The following is a 23238-nucleotide window of genomic DNA, read 5'->3' as shown; positions in this document are numbered from 1 at the left end:
CTAATATTACAATTTATTTAGTTCCCATAAGAATCCATTTCAAGGAGTCAGAAAATCAAACTCTTCTTTATTCTTTTTTTTTTTTTTTCCTGTCAAGGATTGAATAGTTAGATATTACTAATATCTCACTTTTTTATTATTGAAAAGTATTAGTGTGATCACAATAAATACGTTTTGGAAGGAAAAGTGATGAGGAGGTTGGAAACTGACTGGTCTAAACTTAGAAGGAAGTAAAACTAATAAATGATAATAAAAATAATAATGTCATAACAAAGTACTGTGATTATTCAGTACAGTGTTTCCCATTGTTTCAGGGTCTCTGGGCTGTGGGACAGACTGGACTAGTAACATTTGTAGATTAGTGTTCAAATTCCTGAAATCTGAATAGTTTGTATTCATTGTTCAAGGGGTCTCTTTTAGGTTTGAGACAAAAGTATTAGTAAGTATTGTACTAAGTTACACTTTCTCTGCAGTTACACTTAACAGAAGTGTTTGCAAGAAGCCATCTAACACTGGAATGGAAACACCGCTCCTTAAATCATTAATAGGATGGTTTTATTTGAGAGGCTCACCATCTTTCAGGAAGTATCAGTTTCCTCCAAAACCAGAAGCAAAGGCTGCTTTGGATAGAAGCACAGGATACTTTGTAGAGCCATAGACTATCATCTTTTGATGTGTGAGACCCTAGCGTTGCTAAGTAATGCTTGAGGCAAGGATTTCTCATGAAGTAGTATGTCCCAGAGAACAGTACATCTGGAAGTGCCTTGTGTGGTGACAAGAGCTGCAGATACTTGCAAGATACTAATTTTTGAATAAAACAGAATGATAAGTGGGAATTTTCCCTTACAAAACTTCCTAACAGGAAAAAAAAAAAAAATTATAACAACATTTTCAAGCTAGTCCTTTCTTTATTGCAAGTCTTTGTTCAAATATGATGCAGTTTTGCATCCCTCTCTGTGTGAACTCCTGTAAACCTGCCAAGGTGTGTCATGTCCTGTTTTGTTGTTTTGTTTTTGTTCATAGAAATTCAAGACCCATTTTCTCCTTTTTGTGCTTGAATGAGCAGGAAAAAGAAGTCAGGGTCCAGAGATCGTCCTTTTCCAAAGTGACTCAACTGAGTCATTCTTCCTTAAGTAATTCTGAAGCTCCCTGCATCAGGCATAGTTAGATTAGTACAAAAGTCAGGTTATGAAGTTGAAAGAAACTGTAGTAACAAAATTTAGCCCCTTTTTTTTTTTCTTTAGAACAATTAGGCAAGAGAAGGAAACAGAAGGAAAAACACCAGCCTCTCCACTTGCCAAAAGAATTCTAGTATTCCTCTCTTCTGTTCAGAAGTAATTCACATTTTTGGATAACAATTTACCATAGCTTTTATAAACAGTGCTACTATAATTTGCTTCTAATAGAATTTCGTGGTGTACATAGCTTGCAGATAATTGGTTTAGGAGTAAATTGATGGGAGGGTTTTTCTCCAGTCTCTTTTTTTTATCATTTGCTGCTACTCTGTGTCATTCAGAGTCCAACTCAATCAAGAGTCTATTACTGATAGCTGAACAATGTGGTGCCCACAGATCTTTTATGATGCAAAAGTGGGCAGTTGCATTGTGCATGTTTCAAAAGGCATGACATTAAAAAAAAAGAATAAAACAACTTTACATACAGACTTTTAGATAGTGATTCATTGGAAATAGTTTTTTTGGCTATAAATTTCTTGTTGAAAATCCTAAATTGAGTAATAGAGCCTTCTTCAAGATTTTCATCTTTTATTGAGAGTCAAAGAAATGATGTGAAGTTGGGCTGTCTCTCCATTTACTATGGCAGGCCTGTGGTTAGGTTCACAGAAAGAGGATACTAAATATTCCTCTGTGCTCTACAATTTTTGTCTTGCAGTCCCATACCATTCTCACCTAGTGGTGCATCTCAGTGCTTCACGTATTCCTAACTTTTCCCATACTGAGGAATAAGGAAATAAGATCATTTAAGCTCCATGCATCATAGTTTGGTGCCATCAGGTTTGATGTTCTGTATAAGTGTCAGGTGTTAGGAGTCTTAGCCCTTAGTCAGAAGAGAAATATACGTTATCTAAAACCTCTGCGATTTTTTTTTAAAAAAAGCAAACCAAAACATTTTGAAAGTCTCACCCAGATGAATGACTTCCTTTTGACTGAATGGGTCTGTTCCCTCTATGACTAGTGTATTATGTAGGTGAATAGGATCATTCATGTTCTTTTGAAGTGGGACACATTGGGGAACAATCTTCCACGTTCCATTACTGCAGTCAGATTTCACATGATGATGATGAGGTGATGTTTAGATGATATTCATGTCCTTGTACACTCTTTCTTGACTGTGATACTCTACTTTTGTGGAATCTACATATTTATTTATAATCTTTTTTAAAACGTCTCCCCTGTGTCCCTTGACTTACATGGTCAGATGTGCCAGAAAAATAGACTTTTTTTTTGTTGTGTTTTGGTCTATTGGTCAGGACCAAAAAGATGAAGTCTCAAGTTTCAGGAAAGTGAAGGAGAATAAAAAATATCCTCAAGTTTTTATGTGTCAAGGTCAAAGTATTTTATCTGAACTACCCTAACTGTTAAAAAAAAAAAAAAAAAAAAGGCCATATTGTCAAATGAAAATCAACTTTTGTGATCAGGGATCAAATTGTAATTCGTAAAATAAATGTAGCTTCACTGTGGTACCATCAGAGATCCCCTGCCATACTGCTCAGCTTAAGAAGTTGTACATTTCTCTGGGTGATATCATTGTGTAGGTAACCAGCAGTCATTCATGCTGCTATTTTACAGCCCTTCAGAAGACTCTGTGCCTGGAGGTGCAGTCTGACCACTGATACAATGCCTTCACTCTGAACCAAACAGCTTTCCTATGCTGTATAGTATAAAATCAAAAGGTAAAAGTTTGTCTTTGGTTTCTCATACTGCTTCGTGTTAATAGGGCGGTAGGGAACAGAAATGAAAAAAGTAACAGGAATCCCTTTATCTCAAAAAGTGAACCCACAGAAAATTTCAAGTAATTTTCTTTTCTTGCTGTTTTCAGAAACAGACTTGTATACAGAGATGATCAATTTGATCTGAGAAAATAGTCTTTTACAAAAGAAGCTTTAAGCAAGATCTTCATCAGTCATTCACAGGAAGATGCAGGGGATTTTGGTTCTATTTTTTTTTCAGTCTTTTCCAACCTCCTACGCGTCTGGGTTATAGGTGGGGTCAAGTTGGGAAGCATTAAAAGTCAGAAATGAACCATTTTTGGTATGCTTAACATTTATTCAAAAGTAAGAGAAGGTATTCGAAAGACTTTTTTAGCGAGTAAACTTCCACGATCATTTAAGAGAGACAGGTGATTCAGGGGGTCTCAGCAGCGTCTATGATTTTAAGAAATTATCTGTACTTTCACAGTTTTAGAGGTTATCCCCCTCACTAACAGAACAATACGTTCTCTGTGACGGGCAACTTAAGGGATCGCACCGCTTTTATTCCTTTGGCCCTTGGCTGCTGTTTTGTGTGCGTGCTGCTGGGTGTTCTTAGTGGCGAGTGGATTTCACTTGCAGCAGGGAAGCGCGTGTGTATGTGTGTGCATGTGTGTGCCAGAGGGACAGGGAGGGGGGCAGAAAGGAGCCTGTATGAAATGTTCTGGGGAGCAGGGCGAAGATACTGAATGGCAACATTTAGGCATTGACTGTGACATTGTATTAACCTTTTTAATGGATGTATGTAATAAAGTGACATGTAAATGGAGCACAAGGGGAGATATGACACTATATCTGGAAAAGGATAAAACAGCCAGTGAATACTGGGCTATTATAGCAGTTTGCAAACCTTGGATAAACTCAGTCAGCGGTTGTATAATTGGTTATTCAATCCCGACCCTTGTTCACAGCTCAAAGCCAGGAACACTGAGACCTGTTGCCAATTTGAGTGAATGCAGTGACTGTGCTCGGCCGGGGCCTAGCGCTGGAGCCAGGCCTTTTCCTGTGGGCTGGTTTCCACCATGTCTGGGACTGGCGCAGTGACAGTAGCCCTTTTGTTGCAAAAGGCTGGCTGGTACTCCCCTCCTTTGCAAAATGTCTAACAGCTACACAAATATAAGAAAATAGGAAAAGGGACTTACTGTAGCTTTTCTCTTACCGAGTTAAATGTAGGGGCTGTGAAAAGGAGGCAAAGTCCAAGCAATAAGGGAAACCAAAGTGTGCTGCGAAAAGCTGCAGCTAGATAAGGGAAGCACCATGTTCCTCCAGCGTACGATGCAAGCTGCGGAGAAAGCGGGACCGTCTTAAATAGCGTGAAGCACAAACCATGCATCCAGCATGACACTCTCCTGCTCCCCTCCACAGCACTCACCCCTGCATGCCTCTGGGAAGCCTGTGCAGATGAAGGGGTCCCTGTCAGCCTGCTGCAGTGGCCACGCAGCCAAGCACGGGGACTTCTACCTGGACCCGCACCATAAAAAAGTACAAAACCACCGATGCTGCCGCCACGGCTTGCGTGAGTGAGGCTGGTGTGGAGGTTGCTTCTTGTGCCATGGAGGCAGTGTTGTGTGAGCCAGCTGGAGATGAGCAGGGGGAGCGCTGCGAGTACCCCTGTCCCCTCCACGCACACAGCTTCCCCATGGAGGCAGGGAGATATTTATGGAATGTCCTGACTCAGAGACCAGCTGTTTCTCTTCTAGTAAAATGGTAGTTAGAAATAAATCAGAAGAAGGTTTGATTTTGGTTGATGAAATAATGAATATTCAGTAATATATATAGAAGATGAGCCTAGATGAGCTAATGGTCCCTCCTGGTTTCCAGCTTTTTGTGAATCAATCTGCAGTGCTATGAATCTACAGCTTCTCTTTTCCCTTTTCCCCCCAGTTTTCTCAGCTTTCAGCAGTGGGATCTTGTTCCTTTGTAAGCACTATAGTTTTTTAATGCATCTAGGTTACACAGTATTATTTTTGTCATGTCATCAAACTACATCACCTCAGAGGGAAAGGAATTGTTGATTATGCACAATCTTTTAAAGTTATGAAATAACATCGAGGTAATGGTTAAAAATTATATGCCTCTAGATCACAAAGAGATGGGCTTGGGGGCTAATCTCTTTGCCATTCTGATTTACTCTAGTTCAGAGAAAATAATACAGAGTGCCCGATTTAATGAAAGGCTGCAATTCAATCAAGAGGTTCTGCTGAGGTCATATAATATAAATGGTTACAGCACCTCTTGACTGAGTTACAGCCTTGATAATTCAGTACTTTGTTGTTATTTATGAGGGTAACTTTTCAAAGTAATCTGCATATCTCCCGCTAAAACCTGCTTTGAAAATTTTATACCATGATGTCATTGAAAAAGAATTTTTTTCTTTTGGTAAGAAAAGAAAGGAAAAAAAAAAAACACTGCAAAATGAGAGGGGAAAGGAATGCATTGTTTTAGAATAGAAAATTAATCACTTGGAAATGGACTGGTTATTGTGAAGCAAATGCAGAAAGAGTATTGAACTTGCGATACATGAGAAAAACTGCACAAACTCCTGCCGAGGCTTTTAATGGAAAATACACCACACCATCTCATTATAAACACAGCTTTGTGAGCGAAGAGTTGTAACTATGGAGGAAAAGTGGCATTATAGAAATATATATATACTTTTTATAATCATAGTTAATGTAGCTCAGCTTTAATTGAAGTATTCTGTGGGGTAGCAGGAACATGTTGTGGTAGGGGACCCTGGAATGTGGGTGTTTTGGGTGTTTATATGAAAGATGCTGCATTGTGTTTTGGTGGTGAAACTGGAATGGCTTAGTGGTCAGGCATCCAATGCACTGAGTCCATTGAAGCCTGTCCCTGTTGACATTGCAAAACCCACTCAACATGCACCTCATCTTCTTAATCCCCCAAATATTATCTATGTTTTACATTACAGTGCAATATTGTATGCAAGGATAATGCACTGATGTCTCCCTTAGGTCAATGTTTCCAATTTGGTGAATTGTAGGTGTCTGACTAGAGAGTCTACAGAGGGTGTAGAAGAATGAATACTTGAGATGCCTCATTAATTTAATATAGCTAAGAGACTAGTGGGCTAAAAGGACTCTGTAGTAGCCCCACAGTGAACTACCCAAATGTGATTTAAATAGGATGGAGGAAACTTTTTATTCCTTTATTTTCTCCAAGTTAGATGTGTTCTTTTCTCCAAGTTAGATGTGTTCAAAGTGGTAATACCTGCTTTTACATGTTTTAAACTTACAAAAAGTATCTGAAATATATATATGGAAACAAGTGTTTCAATTAAGCTCAGATCAAGGCTTTGCAGAAGCCTAGCTTTTGTGCAGAGCTCTCTAGCAATGCACACCTACAGTGCTCCTTTTTTTTTTCTCTAGTGAAAGGTAAATGGGAGAGGGAAGAGGGGAAAAAAGTATAACACACTGCCTACCTAGTAAACCACAAATCACAGCTGAGCTACACCTCTTCAACTCTGAAGTCTTGGAAAGCAAAATTTTTTTTGTTCAAATTTTTAGAATTGAAATTCATTCACAAGATTCTCTGAGAACTGAAGAATTCGTGTTGCCAAATTTAGAAGCCATTAATAGGTCCCATCTAGCTATAGTAGGAATTTGAACATTTAGAGGTGAAATTTCAGAAAGATCTGGAAAAGGTTTGATTTTGGGATTGTTGCATTACATTTCTCCATTTCACTTATCTGCATGAGCTATAATGAGATCAAGTGGTGTTGTTTTTTTTTTTTCAAATAAGAATTTATTGTTTCCATGAAGAAATATTCTAGTTGATTGAGAAATAGTTATTTACACCTTTCTGTGAAAAACAGTCATTTTAAATTTTCCTTAATCCCCTGGCCATATGATAAGTAAAATCCTGGTTCTTCTGTTATATATAAAGCAAAAGCTGGTAGTTGCATTTTTGTCACTGTTACATTTTCCACTACTGACCCTCTCATCCTTGCAAGGATAGGCATAACATGTTCTATATTATGTCCTATAATGTGACCTTTTTTAGTTAGACTGCCTTTCTGTAGTCCTGATTCAGGTTGTGTTGAAATAACTGGAAAGATACTCTCTTTGATGTAATGGGAATTAGATGGGACCCTCTGGTTCCATCATCTGCTATAGCAGGGCTCAAGAAATACATGAGCAAATAGGAAAGTTTCCCAAAGACGTATGATGCTCTGTGAGGGACTTGGAAAGTTAGCCTCCATTTTATACCAAGGGTCTATTAAGGCACTTTCATTTCTTTAGCAAAGGAGCAGGAAGCTGCGTAAATCGGTGGTGTAGTGCTTAATGGTTGTGTTCACAGAACTGGGAGGCTCCAAGTTTAGTTTAGTGGTTAGAACATAGGCGAGAAAGAAAGCCAGCACAGAATAATTCTTCCTTTCTTTTCTGTTCTTCCCTGTAACCATTGTATTTTACGTGGCATTTGACCATGTCTATTTGTCATTCATGTGGCTTATTCCACCACCACCAGCCCCGAGTACATTGGAAAATGCTGTTGAAGAGGGAAGGGGGGAGATGGGAGGGCATGATTGTGTGGTTTTTGCCAATTGCAACTCTTAAGACTTTGCTGAAAGCTGCAGTTGTCAGTGTGGTTATGCGATACAGAAATTTATTCTATCAGCTTTCAAGGTATAGACGGCTTTCATTTACACCATAGCATCCCCCCAGGATTAAGTCATTTGTTGCTCTGGCATTCTCTTAAAGCCTGGTCACAAAAGAGAACTTTCTGAACAATGGGCCTGTTATCCTATTCAGCCCTTTCTGATCTATTAAATTCCCTGTTACACCATTCTGCAATTCCTCCACACCCCACCTTCCCAGACCCCCTGTTCTCAAGCAATCTGGGAATTTGCCCTTGTCATTTGCCTCACTCCACAGGAGCCCCACATCCCTCTGTTTCCCCACCACACTTTTGATACTGACTCTCCGCATATTCACATATATTTGGTATGACTCTCTTTCATACCTGCAAGCCACAGAAATGTTTAATATATGTTTGTGCAAAGACTTTGCCATCCCTTTCAGAGAGAGATAGGTTTTAAGAGAAAATAGTTCATTTTTATCTCAAGGTTGAAAAAGAAAAGCAGAATTGTGTGTGGTTCTCTTTCGAAGCATCTCTTGCTAGATATGAAATAAATTTGTTTGTAAACTGCATATTGTTGAGCACTGTGTCGGCAAGTGAGGTAGGTACTGCACGTAAGAGGTCAACGTTAGCCACAACATTAAATCACAAAAGGTATGATTCTGTATAACAGTTTGATAATGCTCTCATTCAGACAGTTCATTAACATATTTCAGACGGGTGAATGGTAAAATTGAGGTACAGTTGCTAGTGTACTTAGATTCTTTTTTTTTTTTTCCACACAGAACACCAGCTCTCTGAAGTTATTTCATTGCAAGCATTAAAATTTAGCTGAATTTCTTAGGGACTTGGAGTTTGTTTGAATCAAAGTTCCAAGTTACCCCACAAAGATAAAAGAAACGAGAAGGTAGACTCAGGAATCCCAGCAGACAAGCTGCCTGGATCTGTTTTTTGGTCCAATATGCTCTTCATTTACAGATTCAGTCTTTATTTGAAGGAGCTATCACTCCCAAAAAGCACACACTTTTATTGTCAGGAGAATTGGTTTTAGGGCTTGCAAGATCACATTCCTAAGTATAAGTCCAGCTCCTCATAAAGATTTGTCTTACTAATTCTCACACCATGCATTATGGTTTCTGTGTCCTGGCCCCTTATTCAGTTATAGCCTAATTAATGCTTGAGATCATAGTCAGAGGGAAGTTGTTTTTTTGTTTGTTTGTTCTTGGATAGGTAGGTATGATCTTTCTGAGGATTTTGAATAAGAGACCAGAGTCTTGGGAGAGAAAATGAAGAAGTTTGAAATGTAGCTTCATAAAGACCCGTGTTGTTAGCCTGGGTGATTTGCTGCCTTCTGTACCAGTCAGAGCTTCTCAGAGTACGCTTTGATTCCTTCCTAGCTATGGAAAGCAGAAAGACAAGAGAATACAGATATGAACACCAGTGGTACCAGATTTCTGTATGTTAAAACAAAGTGCAGCTTTCACTTATTTAGAGCAGAAATCTGATGTCTGTCATCCTCACACCTCAGAAGCAAAGAGTGAATGTGATCCTGAACTGCCAATGTGGCAGGAAAGGTAGTCCCTTCAAAATGGTTCTTTCTTCTTCAGAACAACTTCTTCATCCTGCTTCAGTTCACTTTAAGGCTCCTCTTCAATGATCTTGTGGAACGATACAGGTGAATGCTCTGGAATTGCAGAAGAAAATGGTTTTGTTTATGAGAAAGACCTTGTTTCAGTCATCCCAAGGGGATGACCTAGGGGCAGGTCTCAAACAGTTTGAGAAATATGTAAGGATGAGTGTACCTACACCTCTAGTTATCTGATGGAACAAATTAGTTCCAAGGGCAACAAGGACAAAGTGAGAAAAGGCTAACTATAGGTGGAAGATGCAGTTTGCAGCACGGAGATGAAAGGGCTATTTCTTGTTTTAAAGTAACTTCCCTTCACCAGTGGAAATGCTGACATTGTCTATATTTCTGGGGTCCGTATTCTTTGTGCTAGGATTAATGTAGTGCCTCTTGATTGTTATCACTGTGTAAAGAGCTGCACAGTGAAAGGCCTTAATTCTTGGGAAGGTATTTTCTGTTCCTGCCCTGTATCCACCTTACTGGTCCTTGGCGATTCATGAAAATGTGCTGAATGTAGATATCTTTCTTGTGGAACTAGACAGAGGACGTTGTAGCATCCTGAGGTAGATGGAGGTACTCTTAAATTTTCTGAAATAGTCTGAAAAAGTTCAGCTGCAGGGTATGCATAAGATTCCTCCCTGATCAAAAAAGAATTAAGGTTTTTTTCCCTTTAGAATGGTGGCAATCATCTGAAGGCATAGTTTATGCTTGAATCTAAATCTTATTGTCTTTACTGACAGCAGAAGCTCATGTTACTGCTCTTTGCCTCTTCAGTCTCATGTTTGCCTAGGCTGCTGCAGTTAACTCTTGGATGGCTGGGCAGTGGGGGAAGGCAGAGTTTGTGACCATTTCCAGTAGTCTTAGTGAGTGGCCGTAGCGTTGCACTGACTCTCCTGCTCCTTCAGTGCATTGTGTAATATAAGTGCATTTTGGTTTTTGACAAGGGAGTCCATTTTCTTAGTCTTGTTCTTTCCTTGTTCTCTGTATCTTCTTTGTCTCTTCTTTTTTGTTCCTCTTTGACTTTTCTCTCTTTCTGACTTTCTTTTCCCCTTGTCTAGAGCTATTATGTTAGAGAGCTATGCATAATAGAGTTTCTCTGATTTCTGTTCACTTATTTGGGGATAACCTGTCAGAACCGTTACATGGTTGAATCACCCATGTATCTTGATGTTATTCCCTAACTCAGAAAGAAAAATGCTAGATCAAAAGGAAATCCAATGTATTTCCTCTCCCTATTTACGGTGAAAATAACAGAGTCCAAAAAATCCATGAATGGAGACAAGTGAGAACAAACAGAACAAGTTGTCGAGGCAGATGGAATGCTGTACTTTGGTGGAGAAGCCTGTGTGCAAATCTTGGAAGATTATTTTAAGCAAGTCCAAAGATGACATTAGCTTTAATAATTTCTACTTAATTTGGCATAATGATTCCATGCAAGTATCATTTACATCACAACGAGCACTCTGATTTACTATGAAACTACCTGCACTTCAGAAGCTCTAGTTTACAGCGTACACATTTTAATTTTATTTTTTAATTATTATTATTGTTCTTATCTTTCTGGCATCTGGCAATCGATGATGGAGATTTTGTTTTCACATATGTTGTGCAAGAGGAGTTCAGGATGTGTAGTTGTTTAGCATCAGGCGTATGTGCTTTAATTCTCACTTCCAGGGATAAAACAGTCTGTCATATTTTTAAAGAGAACAGAAATCTGAGCCTACTGTATGTTTTCTTTGTTGTTTTGGGGGGATATCCTTTTCAGTTTTCTATTTTCAATTTTTTAAATCCTTTCAATGGTTTTATTAAAATGCCAGATGAATATTTTATGGTTCTTTCAGTATTATCATTAGGTTCAAATTATAATAGTCCGCATTTACTCTAGGAAGTACACAGCCAATCTGATGACTATAGCCTTTTCACTGCAGAATTATGTCAATTTATAATTTAAAAAAATAGGTCCAGATGATCAGAAGTTGCATATGCTTTTACCTCGGTTTGATCAATAACATGTGACTCTAAACCTATCAGCTCCGTATGTCAATATTTTGTTGTTTTTTAGCATTGTATTTTCAATTTTCAAGCATATTTGTGCTTCAGGTGCCTTACTTGCTCTTTTACTGATTGTGTTTGGACATGGAGTTGCCTGATTTGCCTTCATATTTCCTGTTTTTCTTGTACATAGGTAGTTCAAGGTTTGCATTTCACAAAGCTTATCTGTTACAGAAAGTTTACTAATGAGTCATGTCAGCTAGTAAGTATATGTGTATTCATTATTAGGATGAGAAGACCTTTTGGCACTTTTTTTTCTCCTAGTAATCAAAGGTCCAAGTGCGGTGTTTAAATGGGTCACTTTCGTTTAAGAGAAAATTAACTTTTCTTCCATATGCCATTGTTCCCTGAAGAGAATTATAATACGGTTGGTGAAATGCTAAGAACGATAAAGAAAAATTATGTTAACCTGAAAAGAGGGAATGTCTTATTTATTGCCTAGCCTTGTAGTTATCCTACAAAAACAAATACTTGGGGTGTGGGGTGAGCTCTTCCTGAGTCCAACGTGCGCATCCCCTTACTCTCGCTGTCACTTCTTGCCGTTTAACTAATGGTTATATCTCGATTCACCCCTCCCCACCTCCACTCCACTGACATCATAAATTATCCAGGTCTAAATGGACAACATTCATTAGCTGTGCACTTTATGGAAAGAGCTAGCTCAGGAGCTAAACGCTCGCCCATTTTTATTAAAAGTTAAAAAGCTCCTTGCTGTCACAGAAAGGGGAGGCTGGGGGAGGTACAACGGAGGACAGTGCCTCAGAGCTAATAAATAAAAATAATAACTATTACTATTGGTTGAGTGACCCAGGGAGAAGAGCACTACCAAGCCATTTGTTGTTCCCTTTCACTTGTCAACAGCAGTAGCTTAAAAGCCTTAGCCATTGTTCAGGGCCTAATAGCACCTGTTGGGAAGATAGGAAGACAGCTGTCAAAAAAAAAGGGGGGGAAAAAAACAACAGAAAAAAAGAGGCGGGGGGAAGAGGGTGGAAACCAGTGATTAGTTCACTAACATGTATGTTGGTGCAGCTGCAAGAGGACATTTCATGACTTAGGTTCAGAGGTGAGGCCTCCTCCATCCCCTGCTCTCCAGCCTCTTTGCCCCTCAGCAGAAGACTTCCCCAGGGGCTGGCAGCAAGGCTCAGCGCGAGCAGGAGCCAAAAGCCTTCAGGAACGCCAGGCAACAGGGCCTGATCTGTGCATGCTGTTTGCTGAGAGCAGTTATAGTAAACAACAAAAAAATAGCCCCAAACCAAGCCTCAATCGCAGAAGTTGTGGCTTTTTGATCAGATTGCTCATTTCAGTTTTATTTTTATTATTGCTCTCTTGTGTTGGCAAATAAGGCTCTTCTTTGTCAGAATAAAGGTGACATGTAAGAAAGACCCAGAAGTAATAAGCCCTAAATACCAACAGCTCCCTTTACAGTTGATAATCTAGGGGCCAAAGTTGCATATGTTTTGGTGGTAGGAAATAATAGGAAATAATGAAAGATAGGCTATTTAGAAAATGGTCTCCCAAGCTTCATCGCTTATAGCCCTTGCTTTTGTCGTTTTGGGGGAAATAACAAGCACTTCAGGCTGTGTTTTTTTCCACTTTTAAAAAGTCACTTTGAGATTTTCAGGTAAAAAATGCTATAGTAACTGTGCAGCAGTGTGACACTGTTGCTGTTGAATTTCATTCGGTATTTGCAGTGGAGTGGTTGAACTTCAGAAGGATTTCCTAGAAATTCTAGCCAAACACTGTAGTTCTCAATTTATGTTTTATGATTATTTAGATGATATGCCTTTTGGCTACCTTGGGGTTTTGTTTTAGTGTTGGGAGGGTTGAGAGTTTTATTTGTTGAGAAGATTTCTGTCAAAGGATAAACTAGAACATATTTAATGATAACTGTAAATACCTATAAAAAGTTGGTGTATAGTCATCTCAGTGAACACTTCTTTTTTTTTTTAAGCTTTCTTGCTCACTTGGAATGTGTGGAAGATGTAAAAAATTAGCAGACAAAAACCACTGCCCTCTGTTAATACTAACAATATATTATGGCTCTTTAATTAGAAACTGACTCTGTTGGTAGCTCTAATACAAAAATATATTTCAGGGGAATATGAATTTCAATGGAGTATCTCTGTCTAGTGAGACAGAAAAATAAAACTGACGTGAAAGTTAATGGCATTTAATTCCAGATGTCTCTGTTTTTATGTTGTTACTCTTGAAATAGTTTCTGGAAATATTAAAACATCTTTGTGGTTTCAGAATTTCAGTGAAGTTCAGGCTTGGTATAGTGCCTCCTTCTGTCAACTGACACAGTTTTTTTTCCTGCAAAAATCAATTCCTTCTTTCATTTAGAGATGCCTGGAATTAAAGAAGTATTAGAAAGTTTAAAGACACATATTAAGGCAAAATTCTCATTTTTCACTCATAGGAGAATATTTTTATTTTATTTTACTGTTGCCCTTCTTTTCCTAAGGATTCCCACTGGTGTAATTGTAACATCAATGAAAAAGGAAAATGTTGCTGTTCAGATGTTTCAATGTGAGTTACTCTGATTTATTTATTTATTTATTTATTTATTGTATGTTAGGAAAGTGTGTGTGGGGGCTTTTATTTATTTATTTGTAAGTTTGGTAGTGTTAAATAACTTGCTTCCTTCTTGTCTGTTAATTTAATTAGGGGTGAAGAAGATGGTGGTAGCAGGGAGCTGGGATCATTCTAAAGATTGTGTATGCTGCAAAGGATGTTCCAAGCAAAAGTTCTGCCAGTGAAATGCCGCAGTTGGCAGAACGTGTTCACGATCAGCTATTTCGGCCAGCTCACTGGCCTGGATCTCCAAAGGCAGTCAGGAGCCTAATTCCTTTCCAGAATGAGATTTATGCTCCTGAATGCCTTTGGGAATCCAAAGCACTGAATCCGAACAAATCTCGTTGACAAAAGAGACATTGTGCTGTGCATGGTATCCAGTACCATTCGCAGCGCCTCAGATTGCCCTTCTCTGGGGGACGCAGTTGCTCTGCTGCAGGACTGGGAAAGCAGAGGCTGAATGAATCCTCTGCTGTGAGGACTGGCTATATCCTACTATTGTCTTTGCAAGGACAAGGATTTTGGTAGAGGGTAACAGTGCAGTGACTACAAACTACTCTGTTTCAGTGTTTATGCAGAATAATTAAGCTGTGTTGGTTTTATGAGTATTCCGTAACGCAGACACATCTCCATTTGAACCTGAGATGATCAGCAGCAGCTCCAGGCTTGGTGTGGAAGGCCAGGTTCTTGGAGGTGTGTGTGAAGCACACCACTGCCCAGCCGCACGGGTACACAAATATGAATTCCACACTGACAATAATGGCACAGGTGGCTGTTATCATATAGCAGCTTGCAACCACAGATTATCATTGTGGAGGGGGTAATGAAGGTACACTTGGTATCCTTGAGAGGGTCTGTTGACACTAAGGTATGCAAGGCAATGAGGTATGTACTCTAGAAGTTAGTGTGCTGGGAGTAGCAGGGACTGAATGAGCTGGGATTCCTTGTTGTTCTGAGTTGATAGTGGGGTTGCGTGCTTGTTCCCTGACTCAACAGCCTGTTAATGAAAGAGGTATGGTATGCAGCCCTAGAAGGGCTTGGTGGGTCATTGACATAAACATTGTCACCCCAGAAGAATCTACAGCGACTGATTTTTAGAAATACTTGAATTTTTCACATTCTGAAAGCAAACTCTGTTACAAAGCTTTATACCAATAAGGAGGATGGAAGCTGAGAAAATCTTAACTGTTGCCTAAGTAACTCCAAAATGAATGTAGACTCTGCTGCTGGGAGACTGAAGGGCTGGTGGATGATATTACATGACGAACTTGGTTTCTTTGTGTTTTATGTAATATCTAGACTATGACACTGCTCCCAAAGTGAATGAGTGAGGTGACCATTTGTTGAAATGAGACAGCCTGAAAAGTACACAGTTAACAATACAACCGTCAGTGCATTCAGGTGATGGAAACTATAAAAATTTCAGACAATAGCCTGACTGTTCCTGAGGGTGTAGTTGAATGAGATGCTGGTTTTGGCCACAAACCTATCTTAAAAAGTCCCTGTGCCCTCCCCCTGCCCTGCTTAGCCATGTGTTCCTGCCTTGTGCTGTGGTTTGCTGGCTCCTTGCTTACATCCTAAGGGATAATTAATTCAACAACTGGTAGTATAGTGTATCTGAAGAGTACTCTAACTTTTTCCTTCCAAACAAATGTACTTGTGTTTTTAGGTAACTTTCCGGTAGGTCTGGCAGTATGCATCAGTGAGCAGTTGGAAAAAACAACTGCTTGTATATTTGTAGATAGAGTAAAATCATGCTTTTAGTAGCATTCATAGATTACTGATTTTGGTTTAAAATATTGAATAATGTATTTGTTGTGCTGTGGAACCTCTTCTGGCAATGTCAATTATTTTTCTTTAGCACAAGAAGCAGTACCCTTTGCCAAAAAATCACAATAAAAATGTCTTATCATTCATATAGTGTACACTTCATTAATGCAGCATGATGGATATTGCAAAAGAGAGCCAGCAACTTGAAAACAACTCTGGTATTATTAAGCATACAGGAAAACATGCAAGTATGTGCAACAAGAATACCATGGTAACCTGATGTCATTGTGCTCTGCAGGTGACTGTGGTCACCTGTGGATAGAGAAGTTGATTTTGTCCTCTGAGATAAAATGCTATGGAACTAACATGTGGCTGGGGTGGGACTTGAGACTCTGAGAGCAGGAAGGCTGGCTATCCCTGCCAGCAAAGGGAGCTTTTAGTAGGTTTGGAAGCCACCCATGGACATATGTAGCCCAGCTGTTTTCTGCACAGTGGTTGTGATGGAGTGGTGTAGTAAGAGTCATACTATGATGTGCTGGCCAAAGCACCGTAGCTTCATAATATCTCATCAAAAGTTGAATATTTCATTCAGCTCTCTGAATTTGTGTCCAAAGACCAAAAAGCATTTTGTGTGTATGAACAAAGAAACCAACAGCGTACTTCTTTCTGTCCAGTCATCGAAGCTCCAGCTAGTATTTTATCTAGCACCACATTTTTGCTTACTACACCTAAGGTGGATTTTTGTTGTTGGTTTGGTTTGGTTTGTTGGTTGTTGTTTTTTTGTTGTTGTTGTTTCATTTTTACAGTCAGACTGTTTTCCTGTTGTGGCATCTAAGTCATACATTTGAACAATATTTACATTTATAGAGGTGTTTCCTACTGTATTCTCCAAAAGTTCAAAATGCTTTTGGACCAGTAAGAAATTATGGTGCTTCCTGGAAGGCAAGAGAAAAATGTATGTTGTGTGGTTTTTGATTTCCAAATTTAAATAGATTCTGTGTTGTGCCTGCTCATGATTCATAGTGTCTTGCCTAGCTGCAAGTAGTTCCCTAAAAGCATGATTCTGTTGATGGAGAACCATATGTGTATGCAGATGCTGTATGTCTATGTAACCTGCTGATACCAACTATTTCTTCACAATGATGCTTAATTTTCTTTGCTATGAAAATTGTTTATTATTTTGTATAGGTAAGACCTTCATACCAAAAAGGGTGCATAAAAACAGGAATTTTGTGTCTGCATGTGCTTGTCTATTCTTTTAAAGGAGGAGTGGAAATCTGCTCTTAATCGTGTTTCCTGATTTAAACCAGAGTTTCATTGTGGTGCAGAACAAAATGCCAGAGGGATGGTGCATCGATAGGTGAGGATTGTAGAAATGGTGGGTGGAACTGAGGCCAACAGGTGTAACATATTTATGACCATAGCAGAAGAAAAGGGTGAATAATGGATGGGAGGGTATTTGCCAGCTCTTTCATAATATAAAGGAAGGTGCTTGCCAGAAGTAGAGGGTATATCAGCCAATGCTAAAGTTTATTCATGATCATTTATGCCGACCAAATACTCCTTCCTCTAGGAATGACATGTGTTGGCAGGAAATGTCTGGTGGTCTGGCTGGGTATTGAGCAACTCCTGGCTTCTCTCCACCCTGCTACAGATCATGTCATCATCTGCGTTGAGGCCAAACATCTTTCTTTTACTTTGTTCTAAGGAGTCTTTCTCTTTCATCGCAGGACAAGAACTGTTCACAGTAGTTATGGAGGAGGGAGCACTTGGGTCACCTCTTTGGGAGAGCAGCCGAGCTCAGACACCATTCAAGCAGGAGGCTCCAGTACTCAGAATGTTCCTCTAACTTATGGTTGACTTATGTCAGCCTCCTTCTCTTCAGTAGTAGTTGTCCCTTCTTTATAATACCAGAGCTTTGCTGCCTTCTCTCCTCCTCAAATATTGTTCTCCTGGAAGTGCCTCATGTGAACAGCCTCCATCTTGTACCCTGTTACAGCATGATGAAATGACTTGCCTTTCTCTAGAAGCCGGCAGCTGTATGAGCCTGAAAGACTGGAGTTTTCCTTTTAGTAAATACTCAGCAAGAGCAGAAAGAGGCTATAGGGAAGGATTTGGCAGTGAAGACCATCCTTAGCTTTTATAAGTAGATTTCCTAGACTGTGACCCTGGAGGATGGATTAAAGAGAGCTACCAGAGGTGTTAGGCCTGAAGGGAAGGTAGCGCTGTGGGCCTGGTTTGGCAGGCAGGTTTGGGTACATGTGACTGAACTGATTAAGTCACTCCCAAAAGGGAGTATCAACGCCTGAAAAAATAATGCAACTTCTGGAAGTAGACTAAATGAAACAAGTCTACCAGACAGTGCTAGAAACAGTGACTCTTACTACAGCTTTGTAGTGCAGACCATTTCCTGGAAACAAACTGCTCGTTTTGAGGACTTTTGTCACAGTGATGCCCGTCTCTCTCTTCTCAGAGGGCTGTTCTCCAGAGGGTCCTGCCGTATGCACCAGTGCAAGGAAGCACGTGCAATTCACACAGGCAAGGGTAAAACAAGAGAAGCAAGATGAGACATAAATATCTCCAGAAAAGAGCTAATGACTGATAAACGTGCTGAATAGAGACAGCAGAAATCATTTCTGTGGATTCATTTTTATCTGCATTAATCCAGTCAGTCTCCTCTTCACCAGCATTTCCTTAATGACTCCTGTTATTCTGTCCATCTCAGTCTTTCTTTTTGGTGCCCTACCCGTAATCCTCTTTTATAATAACACTTACCACTTTACGTAGTCTTTCTGGAACTAAAATATTTCTAAAACATTAATGAATTACTGCTCACAAACTACCCACGAACAACTCTTTTTGTAGATGTATTCATACTGTGCTGTGGATAAACTGGGAATTGTTTTACTGCGTGCCATAGGACCCATGCTGCAAATAGGTAATGGAGGGTCTCCTTAGCTCAAGTGGGGCTACAGAGAAGTGGGGCTAATCCTGGGCTGCTCTCAAAGATGGAATTAGGAGGCGTTGAGAATAGTTGTGATACGCAGAATGGCAGAGCATGCCGTCTGTAGCTGTTTGGAATGCAAATACAGATTGTAATAATACATAGTTGTCCTGATGCATGTCCAAAACCCATAGCACTGTAACTCAGATGTGGTGAAATCGTTCTGTTAAATCCAAGAGGAAAACGAGTGCTAGAGAAGGGACTAGGCATAGCAACAGTTCTTGTGTGCAGACCACCTTTTCCAATTTCAAACTGCACAGTGTACATGCAGGCCTTAAAAGTTTTATTGACTTTCTAATGAATCCTGAGGAGTGCTTCGCAAGCAAGGTATGGTGTTTCTTTTCTTAATTTGTGCGCATCATCTTCCCAAAGAAGCCTGAAAAAAGCTGAACAAAAGCTAGGTTTGTTTCTGTGTAATTTGTGAAAGCTCTACAGTCATAACCTTTTAAGCAGTTATTTTTATTTAAGATGTATACATTTCAAATCTTCTTTTTTTAATGGGGTTCATAAATGACATAGTAAATGTTTGTTTCCAAGATATGGTGCATAATGTATTTCACAAGCAGTTACTGAAATGTGATAGGTTGAGTGTGTGAATAGCATATTTTATGCAAGTACAATATGTTAACACGGTGTATAGTAGAATTAAACAAGCTGTTATTTAATACAGCTCTTCAGCTCTGTGAAGCAAGACAGGCAGGGAAGCTATTGTATTTAAGAATTAAAGTTCTTTTTAAGTATTAGCAGGACAATTATTTGCTGGTTCTGTATCAGAATTGTGCTTAAGTGAAAATTGCGGTTCAAACCAAGAGGAGCTCGAATCTAAGTTAGTATATCGATTAAACACGATTACGCGTTTTTTTGCGAAAGGAAAGGCAAACCGTATAATATTTAGAAGTTAACACGCAGCCCTTCAGCAGGGGAGACGCCGATGAGGTGAGCGCGCCCTGTTCCACGCTCGGGGCCGTTACATTTCCACACAGCCCTCACGCTCCCGCAGCACGGAGCATCAGCTCGGACCACCTCCTCGGCGCTCCCCGGCCCTCGCTCTTCGCCTCCTCGCCGCCGTTTGCGGGGACGGCCCCGGCCGGGCCAGGCCCCGCCGGGCGCCGCGCACGTTTTGTCGAGCCGCTGGGGAACGGCTTTGTCAGGGGCTGCTCTGACAGTAGGCTGAAAAGTGCGACGTGGTGCCCGCAGGCTCCGCAGGGGGGTTCCGTAGCCGCCTTCCTGTCTCGTTTGACACGCAGAGCTACGTCCAGAGGCACGGGCGCTCGCCCCAAGTGAGCCCGAGCGCGGAGGACTGCGGGCGGTGGCGGCGGGTGGCTCTCCGCGGTGCGTGAGGCGGCCTTGCCGAGCGGGAGCCGGGGCTATTCGCCGCCCCCTGCCACCGAGGCTTCGTGGAGGGCTCCTCGCCGCTCCCCGAGGCTTCGTGGAGGAGAAATTCGGGAAGTAAAGCGGGAAAAAAAAAAAAAAAAAGGCGAAGGGCCGCGGCCGCGGGCGGGGAGCGCTGGGGGGAGCTGGAAGCCTCCCCCCGGGGTCTCGCAGCGCCTCTTCGGAAGAGCTCGGAGTTGGGGCTTCAAGCAAGTCGGTGGGATTAGCCAAACGAGATAATGAAGGCTCCTCGTAATGGTTTTTACTGTGGGGAAAATTAACCAGTTGCTAATAATTGTATGGTCTCTAGGCCAGACGGTCCCTTTGATAAGTTAACATGTACTCCCTTTATGCTCCTAGTAGGGGGTAAACAAATGTCTGAACAAATACAAATACACATAAACACGAATGTGGAGAATAGCAGTATATGTCTTAGATCCAGATAATAAGTGTGGGTATTGTTATTTAGATGGAGCATACTGGGACACTTATCTTTTAGTACACTCCATTTTCTAACTGAATGCAGTGCTAATCGTGGGATTGAAAGCTATTGTAATTGTGTACCCATCTAAATGCTGACAAGAATATACAATTACATTGTTTGGAATTGAGTTTAATGTTCTCTGAATTTTATTAGCATTTATATTTGCTTATGCATTAAAATTCTACACAAAAAAGGTCAGAATACAAGAGTTATAGACATAAATATCAGACCCATCCACACCCTCGCTGCATTTCTGCTGAAAATACCGAACGAATATATTTTATTTTATTTTATTTTTAAAGGAAGTGATAGAATCTGAAATGAGCAAATAATGGGTTTCCATTCTAAGCAGTGCCTTTTCTCCCTCTGGATTTTGCAGTCGTTTAAAGCTTTTTTCATACCCAACTTTTTATTATTATTTATAATGTGCGTGTTACTGGAAAATCTTTCCACAGTATGCTTACCACCATGCGATGTTTAAACACACATTATAAAGTGGATGTAATTGTAAACACTCAGAGGGATATAATTACACGTAGCAGATTTAGGAGCTAATTCTTTGCTTCTCTCTCCCTCTCTCCCTCTCTGTCTCTCTCCCTCTCCCTCTTTTTACTCTGCATTTTATCAACATAATTATTTTTTGACTGCAGACTAACACCCAGAAATTGACAGGCATCCATTATAAGCAGCAACTTGTTCACCAAATTGAAAAACAATGAACTGCAGGTTTATATGTGCCCATTGTCATACGGAATTACCATGGCTTTGTTCCACAAGAGGAAAAAGCTAATGGTTTTGAAACAGCAGGTGACAAAACACATTCTTTTTTTTTTTTTTTTTTTTTCCTCCCCTCTTATCAGTTTGTTGATGAAGTCATTACGAACTGGGGCCCAGAATAGGGTTGGCCTTATTTTTAGCAGATAGACTTTTAATGAGTTCTATTGTGGAGACAGTCATGTTGATTTGCTTACATTTTTTTTCCCCCCCTTCACTCAGAAACTCCCAGTATTGAAAAGCTACTATCAAAGGACTGGAAAGACAAGCTTCTTGCCATGGGATCAGGGAACTTTGGAGAAATAAAAGGTAACACTCTTTCTGTGCTACAACTGAGAATTAATATACTTATATCATGGGCTTTATGGAACTTTGTTTGTTTGTTCCTCTTCCTTCCCCTCCCCTTGAAACATGGTAATTCGAGGCTTAAATGAAGTGTATGCTCTCCATCTGTAGTTAATGTAAATAAATAAAACGTTATATTGCCCTAAGTGATTTAATTTATATAAAGCTGTTGTTGCACATATCATTCTGCATTATAAGAGGATGCATCTTGTTCCTGGACTGAAAATAAGTCAACTCATGTATCAAACACAGGCTTATGCGTGGTGTCAGAGTATAGCAGAACTCAGCTTCTGAAATCTGAGGGTGATCAGAAGTCCCTGTTAATGTTTGTACAGATTTTGATGATGGAGATTTTTTTGACTTTTCCATGTGTAGAGGAAAAAAAAAAAGAGCAAAGTTTGTGTAATGATATCTCTAGGTACCAAAATTAGCCAGTGCAGATTTTAAAAGACAGCGTACAACATCTGTGCATTAAAGCATGTTCTTTTAAAGCCGTACTCCAGAAGGAAAATGACAAAATTTGACCACTCTCCAGCAGCAGTAGCTTCTGCTTTGCCAAGATATTTCCCCATTTTATATATATGAGGTCATTTTAGGGAACCTGTAGTTGTTTGTTTTCATGTAATTTAATATTTTTTAATCATTCTTTCTGAACACTTGTGATGAGGAACCAGCTCAAAATACCTGTGTGGCAAAAAAATGTAGTTTTCAGAGCAGCCATTATTATTCTGAAAAGAAGCAGGGAGTCTGATCCTTCTCCCATTTCTATCAGTGTACATCCGGAGTAGCAAAATCAAAGCCAATGTTGTTTTGGAAATGTGAAAGTAGAATGAGATTAAAATTAAACCCTTCTTTTATGCTTTTAAATGAGATTTTATCCCTCTTCATTATTTTTGGTTTGTTTGCTTACTAATGGTGTCCCCAGTACAGAGATCCTCATTCAGACAGGCTCCAAGACCTTGTGCCTGTCAGGTTGAAGGACCTTCTGTGCAAGAGGTGGGCAGTATTCAGGAAAGACTGCAACATGACATGCTCTGAGAGGTTAATACATGTGTCAGTGTGCAAAGATTATGTTATTCTAGTTATATGTGCCTTCCAGCTTGTCACAGATATGCCACCAGCATTAATTTGCTCTAGTCCTCTGACTTACACAAGTAGGAAAGTATGCCACTTGCTTCCCCTAGTTTCTTTTTAAGGGTCTATAATTTAAAAAAAATAAAAATAAAATAAAAATCATTACATATGTAGGATAACTTTAGAACAGAATATTGTGCATCGGCCCCAAATGGGCTGTGATATTACTGTTATAACCGAGGGCCAAACTCTGTGTTCTTCATTCCCACTGAGCCGAGCGCATTTTCTCCGTGCATGCAGAGCAACAGGTCATATAGAACAGGGTAGCCACTGGGCTTACCTGTGATTTCTGTTCTTTGAAAGTATATTGTTCTGAAGTAACAGCATCATCTGCCATGGACTGATGAATCTTTAAGAAGTTTTGGGCCTAAAGGACACACTGGCGGCTTTCATAGCCACTTTTGGGTGTGTTTCGGCAATTCTTGCAGGATTTCTGGAGGTGCTTTAACTCCTGGTGTGCTGGAGCTCGCAGGAGTTTTCCCAGCACTTCTCTCCTTCCGGACTAGCTGAAGCTGCAC

The 23238-nt window shown here is 40.0% G+C and overlaps 1 protein-coding gene across 24 annotated transcripts in view; it reads left to right on the top strand.

Annotated features, from left to right (window-relative positions):
- SOX5 (SRY-box transcription factor 5) overlaps positions 1-23238 on the top strand; it is a 643266-nt gene that overhangs the window by 460524 nt on the left and 159504 nt on the right. For 22 of the 24 annotated variants that reach the window (XM_048046777.2, XM_048046774.2, XM_048046778.2 and 19 more), the window contains one exon: positions 21464-21550. The exons of the other annotated variants lie outside the window; for them this stretch is intronic. In XM_048046777.2, the coding sequence (XP_047902734.1) occupies positions 21464-21550 (87 nt within the window). The remainder of the gene's footprint in view (positions 1-21463; positions 21551-23238) is intronic. 24 annotated transcript variants of the gene reach the window in all.

Source organism: Anser cygnoides, chromosome 1, assembly GCF_040182565.1.
Source record: "Anser cygnoides isolate HZ-2024a breed goose chromosome 1, Taihu_goose_T2T_genome, whole genome shotgun sequence".
Classification (NCBI taxonomy): domain Eukaryota; kingdom Metazoa; phylum Chordata; class Aves; order Anseriformes; family Anatidae; genus Anser; species Anser cygnoides.
This window is presented reverse-complemented; position numbering and strand designations above follow the sequence as displayed.